This window comes from Anopheles marshallii, chromosome 3, assembly GCF_943734725.1.
Source record: "Anopheles marshallii chromosome 3, idAnoMarsDA_429_01, whole genome shotgun sequence".
NCBI lineage: Eukaryota > Metazoa > Arthropoda > Insecta > Diptera > Culicidae > Anopheles > Anopheles marshallii.
In genome coordinates, this window is record NC_071327.1 from 72705007 (window position 1) to 72729083 (window position 24077).

At 46.7% G+C, this 24077-nt stretch overlaps 1 protein-coding gene across 1 annotated transcript in view; it reads left to right on the top strand.

The window, feature by feature from the left end:
• LOC128713633 (dendritic arbor reduction protein 1-like) overlaps nucleotides 1-24077 on the top strand; it is a 100131-nt gene that overhangs the window by 42073 nt on the left and 33981 nt on the right. Inside the window, exons 2-5 of the mRNA XM_053808495.1 lie at nucleotides 5210-5393; nucleotides 5632-6542; nucleotides 6618-7131; nucleotides 19829-19888. Of these exons, the coding sequence (XP_053664470.1) occupies nucleotides 5210-5393; nucleotides 5632-6542; nucleotides 6618-7131; nucleotides 19829-19888 (1669 nt within the window). The remainder of the gene's footprint in view (nucleotides 1-5209; nucleotides 5394-5631; nucleotides 6543-6617; nucleotides 7132-19828; nucleotides 19889-24077) is intronic.

Sequence of the window (24077 nt, forward strand, 5' to 3'; positions counted from 1 at the left end):
CCCCAAGCTTCCCCTTCCCTTGTTACACCTCAGCCGATGGATTTCATCAAATCGACAATGGTTGTCGTTCTTTGCGGTGGGTTTCGTCTTCGGTGTGCCATAATGCGGTGTCCATCGCAAGGAACCCCTTCGAGTGGCCGTGAGGTACCTATCAGGGCAAACATACTTTTATCGCTGAGCAAACAAACGAGTTGGCACAACATCGGATGGGCGACGGCGGACCCAACCAAAGGGTGGTAGGGCTGGGTGAAAAATCCACCACTACTACGTGCAGGCCAGCGCGACACGATCCACCGAATTGCGAAACTACAAACTGTGACCGAAGCTGGGCCACCGAGAGTACCTTCAAAGACGGCATTACTATCTGCGCTCTTGATTCTGTTGTTTCTTTTTTTTTGCGTGTGTTTGGCAAAACACAAAAAAAAATGCAAACCTTCTGCCAATTTCTGAGCGGCGGTAGAAAATATCTTCCGATCGTGCGGAAGCAAACCGGAGAAGGTACGGGGAACCGTGTTCCTCCCCAGATGTTTGGAGCCGTAGCCGGGCCGTTTGGTGCTTATGCAGTACTTTCCATCCGAACCCTGGTTCCCCGGTGTATGAGTAATAGGGAAAAGATTTTGCAGTCACCCCAACAGCCGCCACGGGATGTGGAAGCGTGCGGGCTCGGTATTTGGGACGAGCGCTCAGTAGGTTTAATTAAATTTACAATCAATTTGTTTGTCTCGGCGGTGATTTTGTGGCGTGATCCCTGCTATGTACCAACCGGACCACATTCTGGGGGCTGCAAACAGTGCCCCAATCACCCCTCCCGTAGTGGAAGTTTGTTGATCATTTATGAGTCGTTCGTTGTGGCCGGGAGCGCTGCTGTAAATGCTAATATTGTGTGTTCTAGCAATCGCATCAAATCATCGGTGGGTCGCTCATAAATTGCTGCCATTTTACCGCGACCGACTACGGTCTCGCGCCCGCTCCGACCGTTTTACATCCGCGAAACTGTGGCCCTCGTTTAGGGTGGCTTGTACGTATTTAGCATAACATTTGCACAAAAGCAGTCGGTGCTGTCAGCGGTTGGCCAATAATCATAACCTATATCCAGGAAGCGAGGTACCTTCGTCTGACTGTCAGGCCCGGCAGTAATCTGCGGTCTTTCTGGGTGACGTGTTTTACGCATCGGGCATTATGCAGGATGCTTACAACATTTCCACACCATGCGCGGATCTAATGAGCTTTGTGCAAGTACGAATCGTAACGCAGTACATCTGCAGCACTGCGAAACAGATCTTCACGCCGAACATGCAATGCTACGCAACTTGATTTAATTACGAAACAAGAGCAACATTTTACTTATTTTGGAATTTTTTTAAGTCAAATCTTTGAGGGTTTTAGCCATTTATTTCAAGTTGTACTCCTCACCAAGCAGAAGTTCAAATTGAAGAATTCATTGAGGAAGATCTTGAATTTATTGAATCTTATTCGAAATGAAATCCAAAGCTGCCTCGAGTAACACACCGAAACTACTCGTGCTGTACAAGCCTCCGATTCCGCAAGAACATCCGACATCATAAAAAAGGAAGAAACTCTGCTAGTTGCACTCGAAAACCCTGTAATTCTCGTAGACTTAGAAACTGAGAGTGTTAGGAAGATCAAATGCCTTCTATTCTCCACAAAACACGCGTCCTAGAGGAAGGATTTAATTACCATCCAAACGATTTCCTCGTCCATTCCATACGGTACGGTACCGCATGTTGGTCTGTCAATGATCATGCTGCAAAAGCCACCTCAATGCTTCAAGGGCCCCAGCGACACCAGAAAAAGGAGGTTAATTTGCCATCAAACACACACACGCATACCCACTCACACAAACACACACACACACACTCACGCTTGAAGCTCAGAATGCATCCATTCAATTCAAATTTTATCGCACTTTTGTCCATTATTTTAATCGCAATGGTCTGGTGCGGGCAAAAGCTGCCGGGTGACTACTGTCAACTGGCACGCTAAATCCGGTGGCTCTCTGGTTATTTATGGAGTGTTCAGTGCCGAACCGATTGACACGCAGTGCGGTGCAGATTTCGAGCATCCATCAGATGAATTATGTGCCAGCAACGGGCTTAGCCACCGGTTCGCTCGTTGCCCGGCGTGGCATTCCTCGTTAGCTCCGTTGCGCCGCAGTCCGAAATGGTGACACATCTGATCTCGGTCAAACCGTCACCCTGGATCTCACCTTTTTGCCCCCTTTATGTCAGCTTCCCTACCCCTCGGATCCGCCCGCGTTTGTGTTCGTGGTCGTTTGCCCTCCCGAGGTTGACCAACGGACGAGTCTCCCTCCCCCCTTGTGCCATAGCCACCCACACCGGCATAAACACCCCAGCAAGCTGACCAGTGCCCGATTCGATCGATCGATGAACATATTTTCAATAGACATTTTGTCGAACCTGGTGGCCTCATTCCGTACTCAGTGCGGTGTTGTTCTGCGGGTGGAGAGAAGGTGGAGGTGCGGTGGTTCAGATCTGGACAGCTGGATGGTGATCGGGTTTTGTTCTGTTTTATTATAACTTTCAGCTATATCTCACTTCTAACGGGTGCGTGGTGATGAGGAGAACATGTACGCGTCACCGTCCCCAGATTCCGAATGTGTGCTTGTTCTGCCTCGTACGTTCTTAGCCTAGTGACACAGATATCTTGCACCATTATGCGTTTGCGATGTGTGCGATGCAGAAGCGGAATGCCGGTCGCCCCTTGAACGTGCCACTCGAGAATGTTTGTGATGCAAATTTACACCAGAAACACATAAAACAACACTGCAATCAATCCGGCCGTTTAAACGGTATAAGTGTTTGATTGAAAGCTGTTGGCATTAGATAAAGATTATTTCACGGAAATATTGGTGTGATTTGTAAAATCGAGTACATTTGTCAACCAATAGGCGTACTTAATGGCACAGGCATTCAGTTCTACAAAATGTTCCCGTTTAGATAGCGCTTATGTGACAGCATAATAACATGGAGAGCACCTTTCTTCCCTCCTGCCATGAACGTTCCATTGAATTGTCAGTAGCCGGTTCGGACTAAGGTGCTGCACTTCGATTTCTACGCTGTAAGAAGCTGAAATTTTGTCGTACAAATCTAGTCTTCCGGCTTACATTAGTGTACACTTGAATCAGGTACCTTGAGAAAATGAAACTCACTGTAAGTGCATTCAGCACTACCGTCTCAATTGCATTACTAATTCCTGCTTCAATCGCAACGTGCTGCCTAACACCAGCAAGCGACTTCCAATAGTGCACCGCTCAACAATGCTCGGCTTGTCTTCCTCGTCTACCACACACTCTTATCCATTCGATGCTGTGCGAATTCTAAGCAATTGAGATATGAAGTTAATATTCCATCTGCGGCTCAAAACACCCCGCCTCTCGACACAAACGCTTCCACGGCTGGTAAAGTGTTCGCGGCTAGTCGCTGCTAAAGTGTCATCTCACCTCAATCTGCCAATAGATGTACGGCCGTGCGTTTCGATCAAACGATCGTGAAGAATAATATAAAATCGATCGTAAATTCTACTACAAAACACCGCAACAACATTTCAGCATGCACCACATGGTGTACGCCGTCGACCGCACTTCTGCTAGCGGGTGGATAATTTTTTTTTTACGACCAATTGTATGCAAATGTGCTGCCCGTCAACCATTTTGCTTTATTTAGTTGCAGTTTTTACCCTTACCGCGCGCACACTACGCGCTCATAAGTATTTTAAAATCTGCCCGTTTTGGTCAGCCGGGTAATGTGTGCCGCCGGCTGCAGGTTCAATCGCCTCGCGGGGTGGGTTTTCTTCTTCTGCACAACGCGAGAGGAACCATTTTTCATTCATCGATGGTTTGCAAACGTGATAAAAATGCATGTTTACGGGCGAATTTATTAACGACCCTCCCGGGAGGCTAAATTGGGACATGTGTTAATACGGCAGATGCGCATGTTTGACGGTGAGATATTTACATAAAAACCATTAAACTCTAATGTAATCTAGAATATTAAAAGCCATGCAGCTACCATTAAACCGTTTCGGGTGGTTGTAAAATTCGATAATTTATAGTCTGTGCAAACATGCTTCTTTCCGTGTTGCCCCATTTGCCACACGATTCCACTTGTTGTCCGGTGCGATAGAGGCTATTGGGCACCCATGCAACACCATCACGATTGTAGCAGAGGATTTAATTGCGAAACAGTTGGCATCACTAGCACTATATAAATCAATCACACCGAGCCGAATGCCTATAATCTTCGTGATTATCGTTCTCTTGCCTGTTTGATGTGTAGCCACACAGTACGTTAAACGTTTGTCTTTTAGCACTAACCAACGATCCACGAACGACGAGCGCAACTGGCAAGTAGCATTTCAGACCGTCACTTTAGCGTCCATCAAGTGGATCTAATCGTTTTTTTCCCAATAGTTTCGCGTCGAGTCTCACCAGGGATTCTAACGATGGTCCGTAGATCACGGGCAACCACCATTTCAGCTTCGGGTCCAGCTCGTGGCGGTAACGAGGGGTTGTTTGTGACTCGCATTCGTACTTCGACTCGTAGTCAAACGCTTTCACTAGAGCCCATCTGCCAAGCTTTCGGGTCGCTGATCCTCGCCGGCAAGGGAAGGGTTTGTGTTTATGTAAATTAATGTTCTCAGTGATTAGGATTGACAGCGCGTGAAGATCGTTGCGAAGGTGCAATAGGGAAATGATCGTCTGCCTCTTTGATGTCTGTAACAGAGCTGTTGGAAGGATGTGTGCTATGTTTTGGAGATGTTTCGGTTATTTTTCCAATAAAATGCATACCAACAATAAGGAACGTTCTCTTTGATCTCAAAGGTGGTAATAATTTCTCTATATTATTATAAATATTTACACCCTGCACTGTTGTGCATCATTAGCAACAGTGTATTCTGACATCTTCCCCCCCGAAAAGGCGGAAAGCTTACCTCCGATAATGTATAATCCTGTCAACAGTGCATTTTTGACAACAAGCTAAATGCATTTATTGTAATGAAATTTTTCTTCTTATCATAAATTATGTACCGAGCACGGTGCCTTAACTACCTAAAGAATTGGCCCCACCACACGGTATCGAACCGTCTCGCGGCAATCTCGAGCAAGACAGCGTTCATTAATTTCTTTTCCCATCCCGTTTCGTTTTGTCATCCGCACAATTAATTTCAGTCACCAGAATTAGAATTTCGGCATGAGCTGATGGGGCGCATAAATAAATTGGAAACCGATGTCGAGCTGGACGTTGTACCGGGCAGCCAGCATCATCCATCATCCAGCTCACCACTGTCGTCGTCGGGATTATCCAGCTACACCAGCCAGAACTACGAGCATTATGGAAAGGAGTTTTTCTTCGGTACGTATCAATACAAGATGATTTGAGCAAACAAAAGACAGAAATCTCCAACATTAGCTCGAATGATGGCAATGTCATTCTCCCTCAATTTTTGGCTACCGTAATGGAGAGGAAGGCTGCTTAAGCTACTTACGCAAAGATAACGGTTGGAAGTTTGTTTAAGGTTGATTACAAAACGGGATTAATAAAATGATTCTCTTCCCTTTTCGTGATCTTCTCGTCGTTCCATTTCCACAAGGCAACAAACATCGAGACATGCTGTGCACGGAATCGGAGGATTCCTTTCTACGGCCACCGCTGTGGGAGGATATCACCAGCTCGATACAGAACATCGACCCCGAGAATGCGATCATGCTCGGTACCATGAACGGCATACCGCAGGTCAAGATGGAAGCCGTTGATGATCCGTTTCTGGAACCGTTGTCCTCGCCATTGCTCAGTCCGCTCGAGATCAAAACCGAAAAGAGCAACGCGCTGCTCGCGCAGAACGCCACCAACCATAACAACAACCTTAGCCATCTACACAACAACAACAGCATTCACCAAAACCATATGCACAGCGACGTCACCAGCTGTCACACTAATAGCAACAACAATAGTAACGCCAGCAACAATGGTAGCAATAATTTCCTCTCGAACAATGGGGCCGGCTACACGCACAGCATTGCGACAGCTCACGGTCATCCCAACCAGCACAATCTCAATGGCTATCTAGCTGGAACGAATGGGAGTGGTTCTAGTCTGCAGCTTCTCACTAATCACCCACCTCAGCAACAGCAGCAGCAGCAGCAGCAGCAACATCATCAGTCGCAACAACTGCAACAGCAGCAACATCAGCAACATCATCAATTACAACATCCCCACCAACAACAACACCAGCAGCATCATCATCAGCAACAGCATCACCCACAGCAACAACATCTGCAGGTGAACCAGAACAATAACTACTATCACTGGCAACCTCAACAACATCAAGCCGCTGGTGGTGGAACGGCCACATTAAGTCAACCGCCTGGTCCTATGTACCATGGCAAGTACGCTCCACCGCAGAATTCCAATGTTTGCCCAACTCCTATTTCGAGGCTAATGTACGTTCCTCCGTTAACACCACCGAACTCGGACCCCGGTAGTCCCGGGAATAATCTGCAGGTTAGTGTTCGTCGTCGGGTCACCTCGCAGACAATTCCTCTTCCTAATGTGCACTTTTCCTACATCTCTCTTTAGAACCCGCCACGTAGAACTCCACCTCCACCTTATCATCAGCAGCAACAACATCAGCAACAGCAGCAGCAGATTACACTGCAGGGCAACCACATCCATCACCATACGCACGGTGGCCTGGTAGGTGCGCAGTCGGTTCCGGGTCCGAACCCAACGCAACACCTCCAACAGCTACCCGTCCAAACACCCGTCTCAATGTCGCAACCAACGCAACCAAATCCAATCACGTCCAACGGTTCCCTCCATCCTTTGCCGGGGATGCCGAACGCGATCGGTGCGCTTGCAACGGTTTCCGGTACAAGCAACGGATCCGGCACTGGCAACACCGGTGGCCCACCGGTCTCCACCCGTACCGGATCGTCCTCGCGTGGTTCTAGTTCCAAGCGGCAAAGTTCCGCACACAGCATCAACAGCGTGCTCAGCAGTGCCGGTGTCGTGAAGCACATCGTAGGCCGCTACAACCGTCGCAACAATCCCGAGCTGGAGAAACGACGAATACACCACTGTGATTTTATCGGTAAGTACGAAAGGCAGCAGTTTCTCGGCTGGCTAGCTCTGGAACTCCATCCTCCGAACCTAATTCCCATGAAATCGGCATCGGTCGGGTAAATACAAACTATGGGTCCATTCCCACCATACACCCACCACGATTGGAAGAGGTGATCTTTAGTCGCTGATAGCCCGATTGTCCAAATGATCACTTCATTACCAAATGCGAGTGGTCATGCGACAACGCCCCAATTCCAATGCATGTTCCCGTGCCCGATTCGAAGGGCAGATAATTAATAATATGGATAATTTTCTTCAAGCGCTACGTTACGCTTGCCTGATGTTTGGATAGGATCGCCATCGTCTAATCACCACCGCACACCACATACACTACGGATGTCGGTGAAGACTTTTCAGACCCGGCCGGTTCCAGTGTCATCCATAAACGGAATGTGAGAAAAATCACTCGTCAATTTTTCACTACCAGCCCGTCGCGCCTTTCCCACCTAAGGCAGCCGATGTGGAGATCACCCATTTCCCCCTGGAGGGTTTGACCGTCGGAGACACCCGTGCAATGCTACCCGTGTTCCACCCGGGGCATGCATTGGTGCTGCAATAAAATTAAGACATTTACGTGATAATTCATTAGCTCGCTCTTTCGCTCCCCTTTGATTATGATGTTTGAGAGCGCAATCCCTCATGCACTAGCGGTGGCTCGCACCACGATCGCAGACGTGCTCGGTTTTCCTTTGCGTACGCGCCATTTAAAATCGATAATTATCACTTTCGATCCTCGCCAACAACTACGCACAACGGGGTGGCGGGGGTAGAGCAGAGCGTGAAGTTACCATATTCGAACCGTCCAACCCGCGGAAGAAGTTGGACCAGATTGGTGAACGTGCGATATTCTTTCACGGTAACTAGCCGCGATCAGCTGATGAATCAATTTGTACCGGAGCTTGCCGGACTGGCAAAAGCTTTCATTTTCACCCACGTCCCAAAAAGGGGTTTGTCTGTGTGTATGTGAACTTTCGATACATTTTTTCCCATCGATGCCACGATCACCTCGGGTGGAGTGTACACCGCATCTGGTTACCATCTACGGCCATGGGACGATAGTTAGGGTAGGGAGTCCCACTATTGAAACCCGGCGATAATTAGTGCTGATATGGGTAGAACAGCATAGCTAACACTTTACCATGAATAAGGATTAACTAAGGTGGTAATAGTAGTGTTTGTCTTAGTTTATTTTCTAATAGACTGTGTAACTTAACTGAAGGTTTTGGAGCGATAAAATGAGGTTTTGAAACTCAAATCTCGTATGCATTAAAGTGGATATTTTAAGCTGGGCTAAAAATTATGCCTTTTATCTTTCTAATCCAAACTATCTTCTTTGAAGTTTTTTATATCCTAGCCTAGACAAAGAATGATAAAGTCTTTAGTACCCAAAAATCTTAAAATTTTGTATAAATTCATAATCAATGTTCATACATTTGGACCCAAAAGGAACATCCTAGAGCAATGATATTTCCTATCGCATACTCTTCCTTTTTTTCACATAGCAATTAACAGATTTTTGAGAGAAATATGGTAAAATATTTAAAACAAAGTTGTAATTTCTATAAAAAATTATAAATTCTATACTTAAGGATTTTTTTAGAATTCCAACACTTTCTCTCTTAAATATAAGAACAATGCGCGATCATTCACAATTTACAACAGCTAAATTGCTAAGAAAGGAATACATGAAAAGGAGAGAATGATTAACACCCGGCTCTGAATGGAACCCTGAAGAATTTAGAATGTCGAGTTCATATCTGTTATTTAAATTTTAGTTATTTTTTTCGTCGAACATAGCTTGGAGATTTCATTAAAATCATTTTGACACAAAATTTATTCAACTAATCTTAAAAAAAAAAACATTGGCTGTGATCAACTTTTACTATCACGTGATCGTTTTATGAATTGTAATTGTTTCATCAACACGATTCAATTTACCCGCCAACCAACGGTCGCTATTTCTGTTCCGTTCCGTTTTCCACTGTTTGTTGCAAATTGAGCAACCCGGTGATTATTACGACCCGTCACAATCGCGATCAAGTCGTCAGCTAATCAGGCCTAGCAGTCGCGACAGAACTCATTCCACTCTGCTTTACCGTTCGCCTTGCCCAGCACGAATGTTCCAAACCACCGTCGAATGGGTCGTCGATCAAACGTCATCACCGGCTGAGGAACGGACTAACTAACTTACCGTTGGGTGGAAAACTTATCAACAACCGAACCATTCCACCCCGTCCGTTTGCCCTGCTCCAATTAACCAGCAATTTTCACCATGATCCAATTTTGCGCGATCAAAAAGCGAAGCGTGCTAGTCGATTGTGTGCGCAAAAGTGAAACCTCCCGTTTTATCCGTCGGGCAGTCAGGTCCTTGTGGATAGTACAAGGAAGTGGTCCATTTAATAGGGGATCAGTCACAAAGTCCAGACAGATGTAACGCCAGTTTTTTTTCTTTTATCCACATGCACATTTGAGCACCTCGATCGATTGGCGATCGGTTTTTTTTTTCGTTTTTTGTTGCCTATCTTCCTAAACCTCCGCAGGTACCCCGCTCAACAATTGTCCTAACGAAGCGCGTAATTATTTTCTCTAATTAAATCAATTAATGGTGATCGGATAGGGTACTCCCGTTGTTTGCACGGAAGGCACGTCTCACCTTGCCGGATGTTCGAGCAATCTGCTCAGTTTTGCTTTGGTGCACTTAACACCGGGTGTCAGGCCCGGTGCTACTTGCGATACCCTGCTCACCGAAGTAACAGAATTTTTAATCATGATTTATCACATAATAAGATTTAATAATTGCGTCCCAATTGCCCTCGGCCTCCTCCAACCAGCATGGTGGAAACAATGATTTATTGATTTCTATTGGTTGTTGTCGCTTTTTTTTGCTGCTGCTGTTCAAGTCGCGAGTGCGCCACTTCTAAACCGAGCGCAGTACACTTTCCCCCGTTTTACACGCCATCCATCTTGCCCGCCACCTCGACGGCTGACAGCTGGGAAAGAAGCTAAACCCCGGGCCGAAGTACTCGAAGTAGCGGTGGGTGAAAAAGTTGTCATCGAACCGATTCAGCTCCGAGCTCCATATAAAGTGGTGAGAAACGTGCGACTTGGCGCGAAGTGAGCGATGCACTGACGACCGAACTAGTTCCACGTATCTTCTGCTGCTCACGTGCAGTCGTGGCACAGAGGGGCCGGAGGGGTAACAGGGAACATCATCTTTCCAACCCTGCCGTTGGCAGCGAACGCAGCAGCAACATAATCACGGTCCCCGGCTAACAACCCTTGCTGACAAGCGGTTGGATGCCGAATCGAACATACAGTCCCCGGGATTCCGGGATTTGGTCTACACAGGGCGAGCACCTTCAAACCGTGTCATCTGTCAACGTGTCTGGTGTGCGTCGTTCGGTGGTGTTGTAGCTTTTGGCATGCTACACCACATTACCGTGCGGTGGAACACAACGTGTGTCAACGCGGTACAAAGCTACCTGGCGCTCCATCAGGACAGATAGAACCAAGTCACCGCTTGAGGGTGGTTATGAAAATTGAAAAATCATTAATAACGCGCAATGTTTGTTTGCTGCCTGTTATTAGTCGCGCTTTACACAACTTCCAATCCAATTGAATTTGTCGATACAATTTATGATTAATCGGGGCCCAGCGAATGTTGTTGTTTGGGGTGTTCACAGAAGTACTGCAATAGCCACAATTGTTTGTTCGCTACCCTTGTGTTGTCGAGGACATATCGACGGGGGTCACTCAATTGCAACCGTGCGCAAACAAACAACCACACGGCTGGGTGGCTTTCAGGGTCTGGATCTACTGAACTTCTGAACTTCGCTTCCACCTTTGTAAGCCTGCCGATGTTTGGCCGGGTGATTGTGGTGCTTTATGTATGGTTTTATATTCTTTTTTCCCTTGCGCGCCATTCCGTACAAGAACTAGCACAAACCAATCTTGATCGTCACCCGGGTGCTTTGTCCATTGACGAATGATCGTGAATCAAGATCACATTCTTAGCTGACGCGAGAGTGTGACGTGATTTTTCTTTACCAATCAATCAAAAAAAGGTATGATACACGGTTTTTACGCGACACGGGTCCGGGGGTAACAACGCCGTGGCATATGCCCTGCCGGTTGTGGACGAACCATTATCGATCGATCTGGTGTTGGGTTCTTGGGGGGTTTTGAGATTTGTTCGAGATTTGTTTTGAGCCCCTAATCTCCCGGAGGGGGTTGTAGCAGTCCGCAGTGAACCACTATTTCTTGCACGGATCGGTTCTATGCACAGTTCATCAGTTTGAGAACAAGCCATCAAACGCTTGGGAACATGTTTTTAAAGTACAACAACAACCCTCTGTGTACAGCTTACTTTACCCTCGTTAGAGGGCTTTGAAGTGTGTGGTGTATGGAGCGAAATAATCTGTTTCCAGCAAACCGGATATTGACAATTTAAGCACAAAACAATGTTTCGCTGCCGTTGAAGGTTAATCACCGGCTTTATATCACTTTTAAAGTGGCCAGCTAAGCAGCACCTCACAGTTCTAGTAGGAGAAAAAGTTTTTCCTGGTTCAAAGTACTCGTTTGAATACCAAAAGTATGGTTAAATGTAGGAACAATACAGCCAAGATGCATATTTGGAGCCTTTTTATGGATTCTTTCCAAATAGATCTGGGATGGAATGAGATAATTTAAGGAATCTTTCCATCCATCCAGAACTCTTGGAAATATCAATACTAATTAAAGCTTTCTCAGTTGACACAGTTGCAAATCTTGCAGTGTGTTAGACGCGAAAGCTTTGAAAGAAGTTGTTTGAAGTTCCCCAAAACAACTGCTCTAGCACTGCCACTGGAAGTCTTATCGGCTTCTGCTCTTTCCATCTTTATTTTTACTGTCTAATCTGTGTGTATTTCGTTTGTTAGTAAATATTTAATTCCAGCATAATTGGTAAATGGTTCCAGATCCTTAAAATATACTCGAGCTTAATTTTCATAATGGAATGAACTTTGATTCTGGGCTAATACCTTCCAAAAGCAAAATTTATTTCAATCCGGGCAGTAAATTAAAATGAAACTAGTCAAGCAACACAAAATTAGACCTACAGAAGACGTTCCTTATCACGACTCGAAGATGTACCGAGATTGCTTCGGCCAGTCAGGTAATGCTGGCTACCATTTGCTACAGCTCTCCTCCTGGTAAATCTGCCTGCCGGAAGCAGAAAAGCTTCACAGATCACGGTCGTGTCCCATAAGTCGCGGGGTACCATCAGATAAAATTTAATTAATCCTTATTGCGCTCATGACCGAATCATTAATTAGCTTCCATTTTGCAAACGGCGCCCGACCCGATGCACTCTGCACACACACACACTCATACACACTGCACCATGCCAATTGCTAATAACCGTTTCACTTTATGACCACCCGCCGTACCACGGTGCAGTCTCGTGCACCTTCTTCAATAGACTGTTTGGATTCGATTGCATTTGGAACTTGTTTCGGGAGGGAGCCATTGGAGGGTTGGGAAGGATGAAGGGATTGGGATGGCTATATGGTACACTTGGGTTGAGCAGACATTCCGGACCATCCTTAGACTTGGGCGAAGTAACAGCTGGAGCGGTATGCATAGCGAATGCGTTTAGCCGCATAACGACACAAATTGCACGCCGCGTCATGCTAACGTCCAAACAAATCTGGTGACGATTGGATCGTTCGGAACGGTTGGAATTGCTTCGAAATAGCTCCCCAATTGAGTCACCGTGACCATGGAACACACACGATATCGTACCAACTGCTGGATCAAAGTAACAGGAGAGGAAAAAAAAGTGAAAGGTTACGATTCGGCAACGAAGTTGTGAAGTTTTTGGTAAATGATCTTCGACTTCGACTGATCGCACGCATTTATCAACAGCGGGCTCCGGGTCGGCGATACTGATACAATTCTATTTCAGTTTTTGATCGGCTTCGCATATTGGCAAATGCTTTCGTTTTCACGCTGACTCCAATGGGTCTACTTACGGACAGGAATCGGCCGGTAATAAATGAACAGAATAAGTTATAAAATTTAATATTTTATTTTTATTTCGCATTGTTGGTTCGAGGCCACGAAGAGCGTAGCTGTTATGCTGTTGGGGTTTAGCCTTCGATGGGTCATGCAAAAGCCAACATACGAACCAATAAACCGGCGCGGCCCAATGACGCTTTAAGGAAAAGGAACAGCAAGCATGAATAAAAAAAGCAGCCAACCAACTGAGCTGTAACTAAATAAAGCATAGTTCAAACTGGACCACTCGCTCGGTAACCGAGGAGGCGCACTGTTCGAGTGCGCTATTCCTTTCAAACGCCCCGAAACTGATAGAGGAAGACGCTGACGTGCGAGGTGAGGCCACCGCGTCACTCTTATTCATTCATATTTGCTCTGCATGTGATGATTGGCCTGATTTAGGCCCCGGCACGCCGAACACGGGGCGCGCGAATGCCAAAAGAGCACTGAGGTAATGAATAGATTGTAGTTTATTGGATTTTTACCCCACTGAGATCAAATTGCGATTGCACTACGGGCACCACGCAGCGGGTCCCAGATAGGACAGAGCCCTAGCACACGTGGGTGTGGGAAGGGGTTGGGGATGGAGGAAAGAAGGCCCGGGACGTGAGGATGATTGCAAAACCGATCTTGGCTCCCAACTTCGGTCTGATATCGGTCATGCATGCATATGGCGCTTATTTGACGATTGCTTCGCCAGGGTCGCAAACAAGAGGGAATTGATTGATTTCAACGGCACCATAAACATTTAACCATTATCGCCCCAAGCTCGTCATCGTCGGCGTAGCGGTTGGCCATAGCAGAAAGGATACAGGCGTACGCGCTGTACAAAAGGCTATTAAAATATTTTCGGGTTGATTTTCTTTTCTTTCATTGCCATCGCGACATGATTCGGTAATGTTGGTCGGCTAGATCCTCACGCAGAATTGTTCGTTGGGCTCGATCGCACGCATAACGATCCCATTATGTTGGTGCTTATTGGAGTGTCAATTTCATTTCAACAGGATGGAGACGCAGACCACGAATCTAGGGGTGTGGGTTCGGTGCCACACGCGCAAATATCAAACTGATCGACCAACAGGGCATAATTAAGACATCGCAACGCCGCCCGGTCGGCTCTGAGGGATGGAATGGTTCTTTTTACCGATTTTGACAACATCGTTATAATGACCATTTGGAAGCGTGCCAAGATACGCTACCCAGCAGCCAAACCATCCCATCAGATCGCTGGTATGCAAACGCTGGCATGAAAACGAAAGTGAACCATAGTTCACCTTCCCTGGTCGCACGAGTGACCTTAATTATCAGGCCAGCATGCTCTCTGGCATCGATCTGACATAGCCCGTCCAACCGTAGACACCCTCCGCTGGCCATTCGATGCATAATTTCGTTCGCCACAAACCCGCTGGCCACGTACGACGGGCACATTTGGGTGCCTTTGTTCAACTAGTCAGTCAGTGGTACGCGCCGTTTCATGGCGGTAGCGAATAACGTGCCGGTTCCGTACCGAAAACACCATTAAACGTGAACCTACGGCATGCCCGACGACGGAACTCTCTGGAATCTGGTAAACTATTACCTTTCAACGCGTCATTAAGCTACGACGCGTCCGTTTCGCTTCATACGTGCATCGCCACCCTCGGCGTTAGATCGGTCGGCTAGGTTTGAGCTGCGAAATTGGGTTTGATACGACGCCAAACAGCTGGCCCAAAATCGACCAGTTTTGCACAGTCACGGGCGTTTCGTCGGAGTGCTGTTTCGTCTATTTTCAAACTCGCAGTTGCGAACTTGATCGTACAATTGCAGCCTGCTGTGTAATTGATGCAATATAAACATGACCCATGAGTCTTTCCGGACAAAAGCCTTGGCGGTTTCTGGTCTGGCCACTATCGTTGAAAAATGGCGGTTGGAATATTAGATCAGTTGGTTTACCGTAAGTGGGTGAATAGATTGGATTTTCCACAATTGTAGTTGATCGTTATCCGTAACCATTGTGATGTATGTCTACTTGTATGATCGTCACCTTTCAGCTCGCTTTGGATCCATTTGACAGTTACTTAATAGATGTAGTTTGAAATCATCGTTAGAGCACCAGAGATAGGGAAAATGTTAGAATATTCACGAATTTCTCAACTTCTGCTCGGGCTCGAGCTGACCAACAAAAGCGATCGTTACGATGGGAGGTCTGTAATTCCCGTACGAAGACCTTGCCATTTACCGATGTTAACTTTATTACCTTATGGTCATTTACTGGTGACTCATAATGACCTCAGCAACCTCAAGATCATCCCACCATAAGGTTTTTTTGCGAGAATGCAAATCGAAAATTTAGCTTTGAAGTCTTTATGCTTTTAACTTCACACAACAGCTGATAATAATAAATGCTAATAAATGTCGGTTCTTCATAATCCGTGAAGATACGGTCCTAATCCTCCTTCTATACGGTCCTAATGTTTAAATTCGATCAATTCACATCACTTTTCATCCCCACGTCTATAAAGTTATTACAATCGATGAAGCTGTGCCTGCACTGCCTTGCACAACTCCACCCCGGTACGCGTGATTACACAATTAGAAAACAAGACTTTTTCTTACCCCGGTTGTGCTTAATCGGGAGCACAATAGCACGGTGTAAGAAATCGTTTTCGCTATTCGCACCAATTGTCCGCCTGACACGCAGCAAGCTGCCGTCCCGACCAGATCGAAAAATCACCAAAGCAAAAGGCAAACGCCGAATGGCAGCCAAACCGGGAAACGTTCGCTAAACAATTTAACACCATGTTTGGATAAATGGCTTGAGCCTTTTGCCGTCGCTTGCCGTCTCGCTGCTGGCTTTTCCCTTTTTCCCACTCCCCTCACGGTACCCATTTGGTCTAAGCCGGGGCAAAAGAAGATTGCCGGCTGTCGCGTGTGGCGTGATAGTATGCTGGTGATAATTTTCCCTCATTTATGCTATTTTGATTAGGTATTATGCACTGGTTCACTGCGCACGGCATAACCTGCCGCACCACGCCGTGCGTTTTCCCGCCAGCAATGCCGTGTGTGAGCATGCCGTCATGAAATGTTTCAATGTGTACGTATGTGTGTGTGTGCGGGGCGACATTCACAGCACGATGTGGTTCGCCTTCTCCCGTATCACAGCTCGTGCAACAGACTCTTCTCCTTTCTCCGGTGCAACTATTTTCATTAAATTAAATTAAATTATAAAAGTAAATTGAATTCAGCGACCAGAAGACGGCTGCTCCAGTCTCTGCCTACCTGCGGTTAGCAAAAGCGCAATCATCCTCCTCGCCCGAAACCAAAATAAAAAAAATCTACCCTAGGTTTTGCTTATTTGCCCCCGGGCTACGCGACACTCTGTGCGAAGTTTGGAGCGGAGTTAACCGGGTGGAGCGCTACGATGAATTCCCGATCCTGCCCGATCGCGCACCGTACGGTGCATTGCAGCAATGCTGAAACATTTCCACAACAAATTGTGCGCACTTGCCACGATTTTGTTCGTCCTCGGACGGGTGACTCGCGGTAGGGAACAGAACGGACCGCAGCACCTTTCTTTGGGGTGGAGTGCCCGCAGTGCACGGCTGACGGAGACAGCGCAACGGCAAACGGGGCGCATGTCCAGTGGTGATAAAGTTGGCTCCAACACTAAACCAGACTTTGATCACGACATCATGCTCGCAGACGGACGCTAACGATGGACGAGATTTTTGTGTCGATCGTGTGGTGTTTGTTTTTTTTTGTCTGTTGGTTTGTAGCTGCCTCCTCCCAGACTCTTCTCAGCGTGGTGTGCAGATCGATAGGAGTAGACAAAAAAGAAGTAAAACAGAAACACGTTTCCCCGGGGATAGGAAAACTGACACTGAGCGCACGAGTAATAAACATCCTCCAGATGAACTAATACTGGACCTGGTTTTGATTTTCCAACGTTGTTTTCCCTGCCCAGCACTGCACATGCCAGACAATTGCAATTGAAGTGATATTTGCTCTATTTATTTGTTTGGTTTTTGCTCTACTCCCAAGTCGTTGATAATTAATACCACTCTCAATCGATAGTCGCCCCGAGCAAGGATGGCCTACCGACTCACGCGAGTCATACGGTAACCAGGGGGCATTAATTTTCGCCCTTGCGATCGGCAACTGGTATCTAAGCTCATCGGAGGGCATCTTCTGGAAAAAAACTAGCCCCCTTTTTCTGCCATTAAGTTTCTTTAGATCCACGGTTACTTATCGCCCTGTGCCAAGAGGTTCGGCTTAGAGGTTAATAGATTTAATTCGTGAGTCCACTTGTTCAACCCCCTGCAAAGGTGCATTACGAGTTCACGCCGTACTGTTTCGATCAGAGCGAAAACATTGAGAACTTGTTCTTTTTTTATTTCAATTGTCGTAATTCGTTTAATTCGTCGTGATTATTGTTTTGTTGCCAACCAATTAACGGGAAATTTTTTAACATTTTCCAAGAGAAAGAGTGCCAGAGTAGCCAAAGAGGTAATCAGGATCAGGATAGTTTCAATGCAAAACTTCTAACAAGACTTTAAGCGAGAAAGTTGGAACCTTGTCGGGATTATTTTCAAGTGGAACTGGAACATATTGAAGAAGATTTGGAATCATTTTCAATGTCTCGTAGAGATTGACTAAGATTCGTTATAAAGGTTTCTCATCATGTCAGAAAGCGTTGCAAATTGGCGATTTGAAAAAAGTTCACACGACATCAGTATCATATTGCGAAGTTCTCGGAAATTGGAAAGTCTCTATATCTTCCGCTACTGAAACTTGAAGAGATCCTAGAAATAGTTCAAACTTCACCACCAGAAATCGAAAACCTTATGAACTGTGAATTTTTCTATCTCACATCATACTGAAATGTCCACAATTTCCATGACTTTAAAATAATAATGATAGAAAATTACTTGAACACCCTGTATTAATATAACTCCAACATTGCACACACAATCCGAGTTGCCGTTGCTGGCTTTGTTGAAACATATTACACCGAAAATTGTACGTTCTCATCCCGCACGATGCTCCACCGCAATTGACAGCCACTAAACAAAAACCGTCGTTGGGAATAAAACCAAACATTGCCACTGCAGCGATGCAAGGCCAATGCTATGACATTTCTCTCAAACTCATACTGTTTACTGCCGACACATGGCGCTAGCTTCGCACCAATTCTGATCCCCCCTGTATCGTTGTCCCATCGGACCCCTCCTCCCCCCATGAATCATATTTTACAGTTATAAGTATGAATCGCGGTAACATCGCGCACCACTTCTAGCGGGGCCCGCGTGGTCATGAAAATCCTTGACTTTAGCGTCTAATCTATCTGTCAGCCGGTAAGGCCATCATTACATGGTAAACACGATGCCGATGCCAGCACCACTCGGTCGCACATAACACGGCAGTGGGCAAAGAAAAGGCACCCGGGCCTGCACTGCAATTATCCGGCATCCTAATGCTGCGATCGCACGGGTGTTCGGGCCACAGTTATTGCACCCTGTGCCTCAAAAATAGTCCACGGTCCTTGGTGGAGTAGTGTCGACAGATCTGTTTTGCTTTTTTTATGTGTAAGTTTTTGTTTGGTTCGTTTTGTTTTCGAATACCCTTGAACTTCACACATACCGGTAACATCGAGCGTTTGAGCGATCGAGAGCATCGAGCAGCATGTCAGCCTCGGTGAGTCGCGGCGTCAAGACAGGCGCTGGGGTGAAGCGCAAATCTGAGATGACCAGATGTTTGCCAGCTCGCCGAACGAGGTCCACGGACTGGCATAATGCCGTTTATCGGCTTCTAGCTATCGCTGAACCATTTAATGTTGAACCGTGAAACGAATAATTAAGTCGTTGGGCAGCCCGTCGCGTATAGAGCATTCTGGCCACCTGCTCCGGAATCGCACAATCTCATTGCAGTGCACCGCGGTGGATCACAATCGAGTTGTTCTGTGCAAAATAAAGAAAAAAATACCGAGCACACGTTTCAAACCGTTGACGTCGTCATCGTGGCCATCCGTCTATTGCGGTTCACGATCTGACACTGGGACGTTCGTATGCAACGACTTTGACATTTAAACTGTGCCGGTGCTCACTTTACGACCGGGCTGCCGTACCGAAAATGCGCACGACCGGCCATCCGATTTCATCTGCAATGGATCCGCTCGAACTGTACCAAATGATAGACTCCCAGCGCAGAAAGCGCTCGTTGCGCATCGGCACTGGCGCAGTGCGTGGTCACTGCCTTTATGAGCGATGTAATTAAAGTTATAATTTTAATTAACTCTCCCATCCCGACCAACGACTCGGTCAGCCCAGTACGCGGCATTGGAACGTTATTTGTCATTCATCATCATAAAACACCAGCACAGAAACCCTACCGGGCGTACTTTCCCCTTCCGAAAAGAGCACCACCCTAAACACCGATCGGCGAAAAAGTCGTGTAAACAGGGCGGAATGCTTTCCCAGCTGGAGGCATGCTGCATCAGCGTCGGGTTCCTCGCCATGCGCGGCGTTCAAGTCGAACGTTTCCAGCTACCACTTAGCGCATCATTTGCAATCACTTAGTGCCAATTTTCTTACACATTAATTCCTCGGCTGTGTTTAATTCTATTTTCTTTCCGAACTGCGTTTTACTTCCAGGTTGCACAAAGGTGTACACCAAAAGCTCGCATCTGAAGGCCCATCAACGAATTCATACCGGTAAGTAAAATTTAATTTAATGCCAACGGTGACATGCCGGGAAAGTTTCGAATAGCTCAATGCGCATTACATCTCCCATTGCGATGTAGAACACGTGATTGGAAAGAGGGCAAACAATACAACAATGTGTGGGAATATTTGTTTTAAGTATGCAACATTTGTTTCTCGATCTATTATTGCTGAATGTCCATTACATAGTTTGCACGTTACATCCGGGATATCTGTTCAAGTTAAGGTTATATCTTCATATTAAACATACATTTCATTCTCGATCCTCGTCGTAGTTTCGCGAGAGCCGCTAGTCCTTTCCATTACCAACTCTTCGCACTTTTAACGATTCGGGTTTAAAATCTCTTTCCCAAATGCCGGCAGCACATTTCGGCCAATGCATTCCCCTAAAATCATCCCAAAAACAACGATTCCGGCCGCCCCAAAATAGGTCTGGCACGAAACCGTTTCCTTACGAAACGCATCGGCCGTTTTTCGCACCCGCTCACGATTGTAAAACGGCCACGGCGGGCTGTTGCTGGGTGGTTTGCACCCGTCAGGAAACGAATTGTTTCCCGGTCCCTCGCATGCTGTTTGGCCCAATCCTGCGTTGCGTGATTCTGACGAACGCAACCCCGGCATCGATCCGAACAACTTTCCTCCATCAATCGCACCCGGATCGCCTGTCCGTCGCTGTCTCGGAAATTTTCGATTTCGTCTGTCAAGTGAAAGTCATTCGCAATTGTTCGGCACCGGGGGTATATATTCTTCCCATTGTACCTGTTCCGTTTGTGCCGTGGTGGCAGACCTGGCGAAAACCCGCCGAATGGTGCGCGGTAACAAAAGAATAAAAGCAGTCTTTCACTCGCTCGCTTCACACGCTCGCTTTGACCGTGGGGCGGCCTCTTTTTTTCAACGCCGAAATGGTCCTGTTCCCTTTTAGTTTCGCGACTGCGCGGTCCGGGTCGGTCCCGCTGCCAGAGCGTTTCGTGATTCGCAGAAAGAAATGCCTTCATCGGTGCTATCTTCGATGAGCTGTGCAAATGATTGACGGTAGCAGCGGAAGGTTTTGACAGCTATTGGCATTGGAAAATGGTCAGAACGATGGTGCGTACGATGGACAAAGGGCACTGGAATGGGGAAAGGTGCCCGGTGACGGTGTGGCGGGTAAGGAAAGAGAAATCCTTCCGATCAACAAAAGCAAAACGGAAAGGGATTGTAAGCCCTCCCGTGCCCGTGTGTTCGACGGGGTGATAAGAGAGATGTAGAGAAAAACGAAAAAATGAGGCAGATTCCATCATTCCTGCCGGCTACCGGCACTGTCCTAAACGGTGTTGGAGCAAGTTTTCACCACCAGCGGTAGTAATATCTGCGCCAGCAACACCGAACCCTCACATGATTGAGATGTTTTGGAGAAAAAGGAGAGAAGCAAAGGGAATAAAAAAAGCATTAATGCAATTGGACGAAATTCCGCCACGTAACGTAATCATCCGTGCAATGGACAGTACACATGCTTCTCTAGCTACTTCTTGCGGGTATCACGGGATGTGTTCGATGCGCGAGGAAGATTGATAGGAGGAGATATATCACACGGCATTAATTTTGAAAGGCAGCTAGGGAACAATCGACTCAAACCATTTGTTTTACAGCCCCAGTTCTGATGTTCGGAGATGTTGGCGTTTTTGTATGCCTTTTTTCCCTCCCTCTCTATCTCTCTCTTTCTCTCTCTCTCTCTCTCTTTCTCTCTCTCTCTCTCTCTCTCTCGTCTGAAATTCCGTTACACGTTGACAAGAAAGCATATTTTAACTGCAAGGAATGAGATGTCTCTTTTTTAATTTACTGTTTCATAAAATATGTCTTTCATCAGTCATGAAATTTGGAACCAGGAAATTTTTGAAGATCTTGAATGTTTTGAAATTGTTTTTTTTTGGCTTCATGTTTGAAATAATTTGTTCTGTAAAATTACTACACTATTTTCAAGTATCTGAAGACTGCTTAAAATAACACGCACAAAATAACGCATACACCATCGATCCAAGTGTTTATAACGTATTATATTCAATGTCATATTCTTTTGATTGAAAACTCGTTTTTAGCAAAATGTGTCAAACAGCTCCTTAAATCTTGCGTTCATACGTTTAATTACCTGATTGCACCGCAGATATATAACCTTACACAACACCTTGCTTACTTTACAACTCACGTTTAGATAACAATCGATACAGTTTGGGGCCCACTTTGGACACTTATCCGCTTTTTCCAAACAAAAAAAAAACAAACCATTTTGTCCAACTCACCTCCAGCAGCACCTTCTATCTCACGAACGCGATCCATCGTGATCTATCTGTGATCGGCGTGGCGAACATTTATTTAGTGTTTTCAATAATTAATTCACCGTCCGCCAGCCGACCATTCCGGCGACCAACAATCGAACGGTGGCCATTACACGCACCCGCCCGATTGGAAACCGATCCGAGTGATCTACCCTTTCTAACCATTCCGCGCGAATGCGGAACTGAATTCGAAGGCACCGCGCACCCAGCCTGTCTACCGACCGCAACCGTCCCTAGTGCAGGTCCCATTCGACGCGGTGTAACTACGCAAATTTGCCACACTTTTTAACCTCACCGTTCGCTTTAATCAATCGGGTCGGGTGAGTTGGGGTTGGGGTCCCAGCACCGGCACCAACATATACGTTCTTATCGTGTCGCCACCTCGTATGAGGCTGTATGGCACAGCGACCCATAGCGATTATTCTCCGCTGGTTTACTTCGCTGCCATTACTCACGGACCCAGGTACGATGTGTCTGTGTGCTATGGTACGTACGTACGTGTGTGATCGTATTACGCGTATGTGTACGGACCGGAGCGTTGGAGCGTCGAGTGGATGGAGCCACCGGGAAGGAATTCAACCGCAACAATCACAATACCTTCGCACTGCATAAACACTGTCTTTTTCCATTGCAATCGATTGCAGTGGTAAGATTAATGGACTCTCTTACACGCGGTGTCGATAAGCAAAAAGAAAAAGTCAAACAAAACGTAAATCTGATAGCACACAATGCGCCGTACCGTGATCACGCGGAGGTTCTAGTCTCGCTGTGCGGAAAGTGTGAAAAATCCCCCAAATCTTGGATTCCTAATCTGTACGATCTAGGATCACTTAGGGCGAGGAAGTTGGATTGGGCAGCAAACACATCCATTTATAAGAGCCTACAGGTTTTAGCGTACCGTCGTGTCACAACAACCTTTGTTCCCTTCCCGCTCGATCGGTGAGAGGCAGCGCTGTGTACAAACAGCAACCCTAAGATCCATATCCTTGCCTTCAAGCCTGCGTGCGGGCGACACCCGAGCGACGGGTGGCTGTGGTGGCCAACCATTCATCGCATAGTTCTGTCCCTTTTCCTTTCCCTCAGCCATATCTCAGCCACGATTTGCGTAACCGAGGAATAGCCTGTTCGATATCGTTTGCTACGTGTGTTCAGTTTTGAATAGTTCACACCGGGCTCATTCTGCTCGAATTCCACTTCTCCAGCTGCCTTTGCTTTCCTCCCCGTTTTAGAACGGTTGATGTTAGAGGAAGAAAGCTAAGGGTCACACTGATCGCACAGAAGTCTTCGTGCTCAGTAAGCTCGCGGTGCCGATATGCTTACGTCTCACGGCAGGGGCGATGTTTAAGTGATTTTGGGAAGCGAAAGGTGCCTCAAATACCTGACTCGTTTTGGCCCGGAGGCACCAGCCAGCCTCTAAACACTCAGGGCTGTACTTAAAGAATTATGATTGATCGCTGCCGCGTGCTGTCCGGAGGCATTCTGTCTCCGCTGTACCGATGAGAAACCGAACGTCGGTGAGCAACACCGGCAGCCGGACAAGAAGCCGGAGCCATAAGTATCATACCGTACACCCGGCTGCGAACACCTTCACCCTTCGATCGCGCGTTTCTTACAATCAACCGAGCTGTTGTTTAAAAGCCAACCAAAAGCCGATGCACGCCGCGTCAAGCGTTTCTTTCCGGGCTCTTGAGCCTGATTCTAACGCGTCTTGAAACAGAGCCCACAACAACAGCAACAAAAACACAAACCCACGAAATCCCGATAGGTGTCAAGATTTGACGCCATTATCGCGATCTCGGTCATTCGAGAGTTCCGCACACCCTGGAGCTAGTCGCGCGATTAGCCCGTTGGTATCGCGTTCGAAGTAA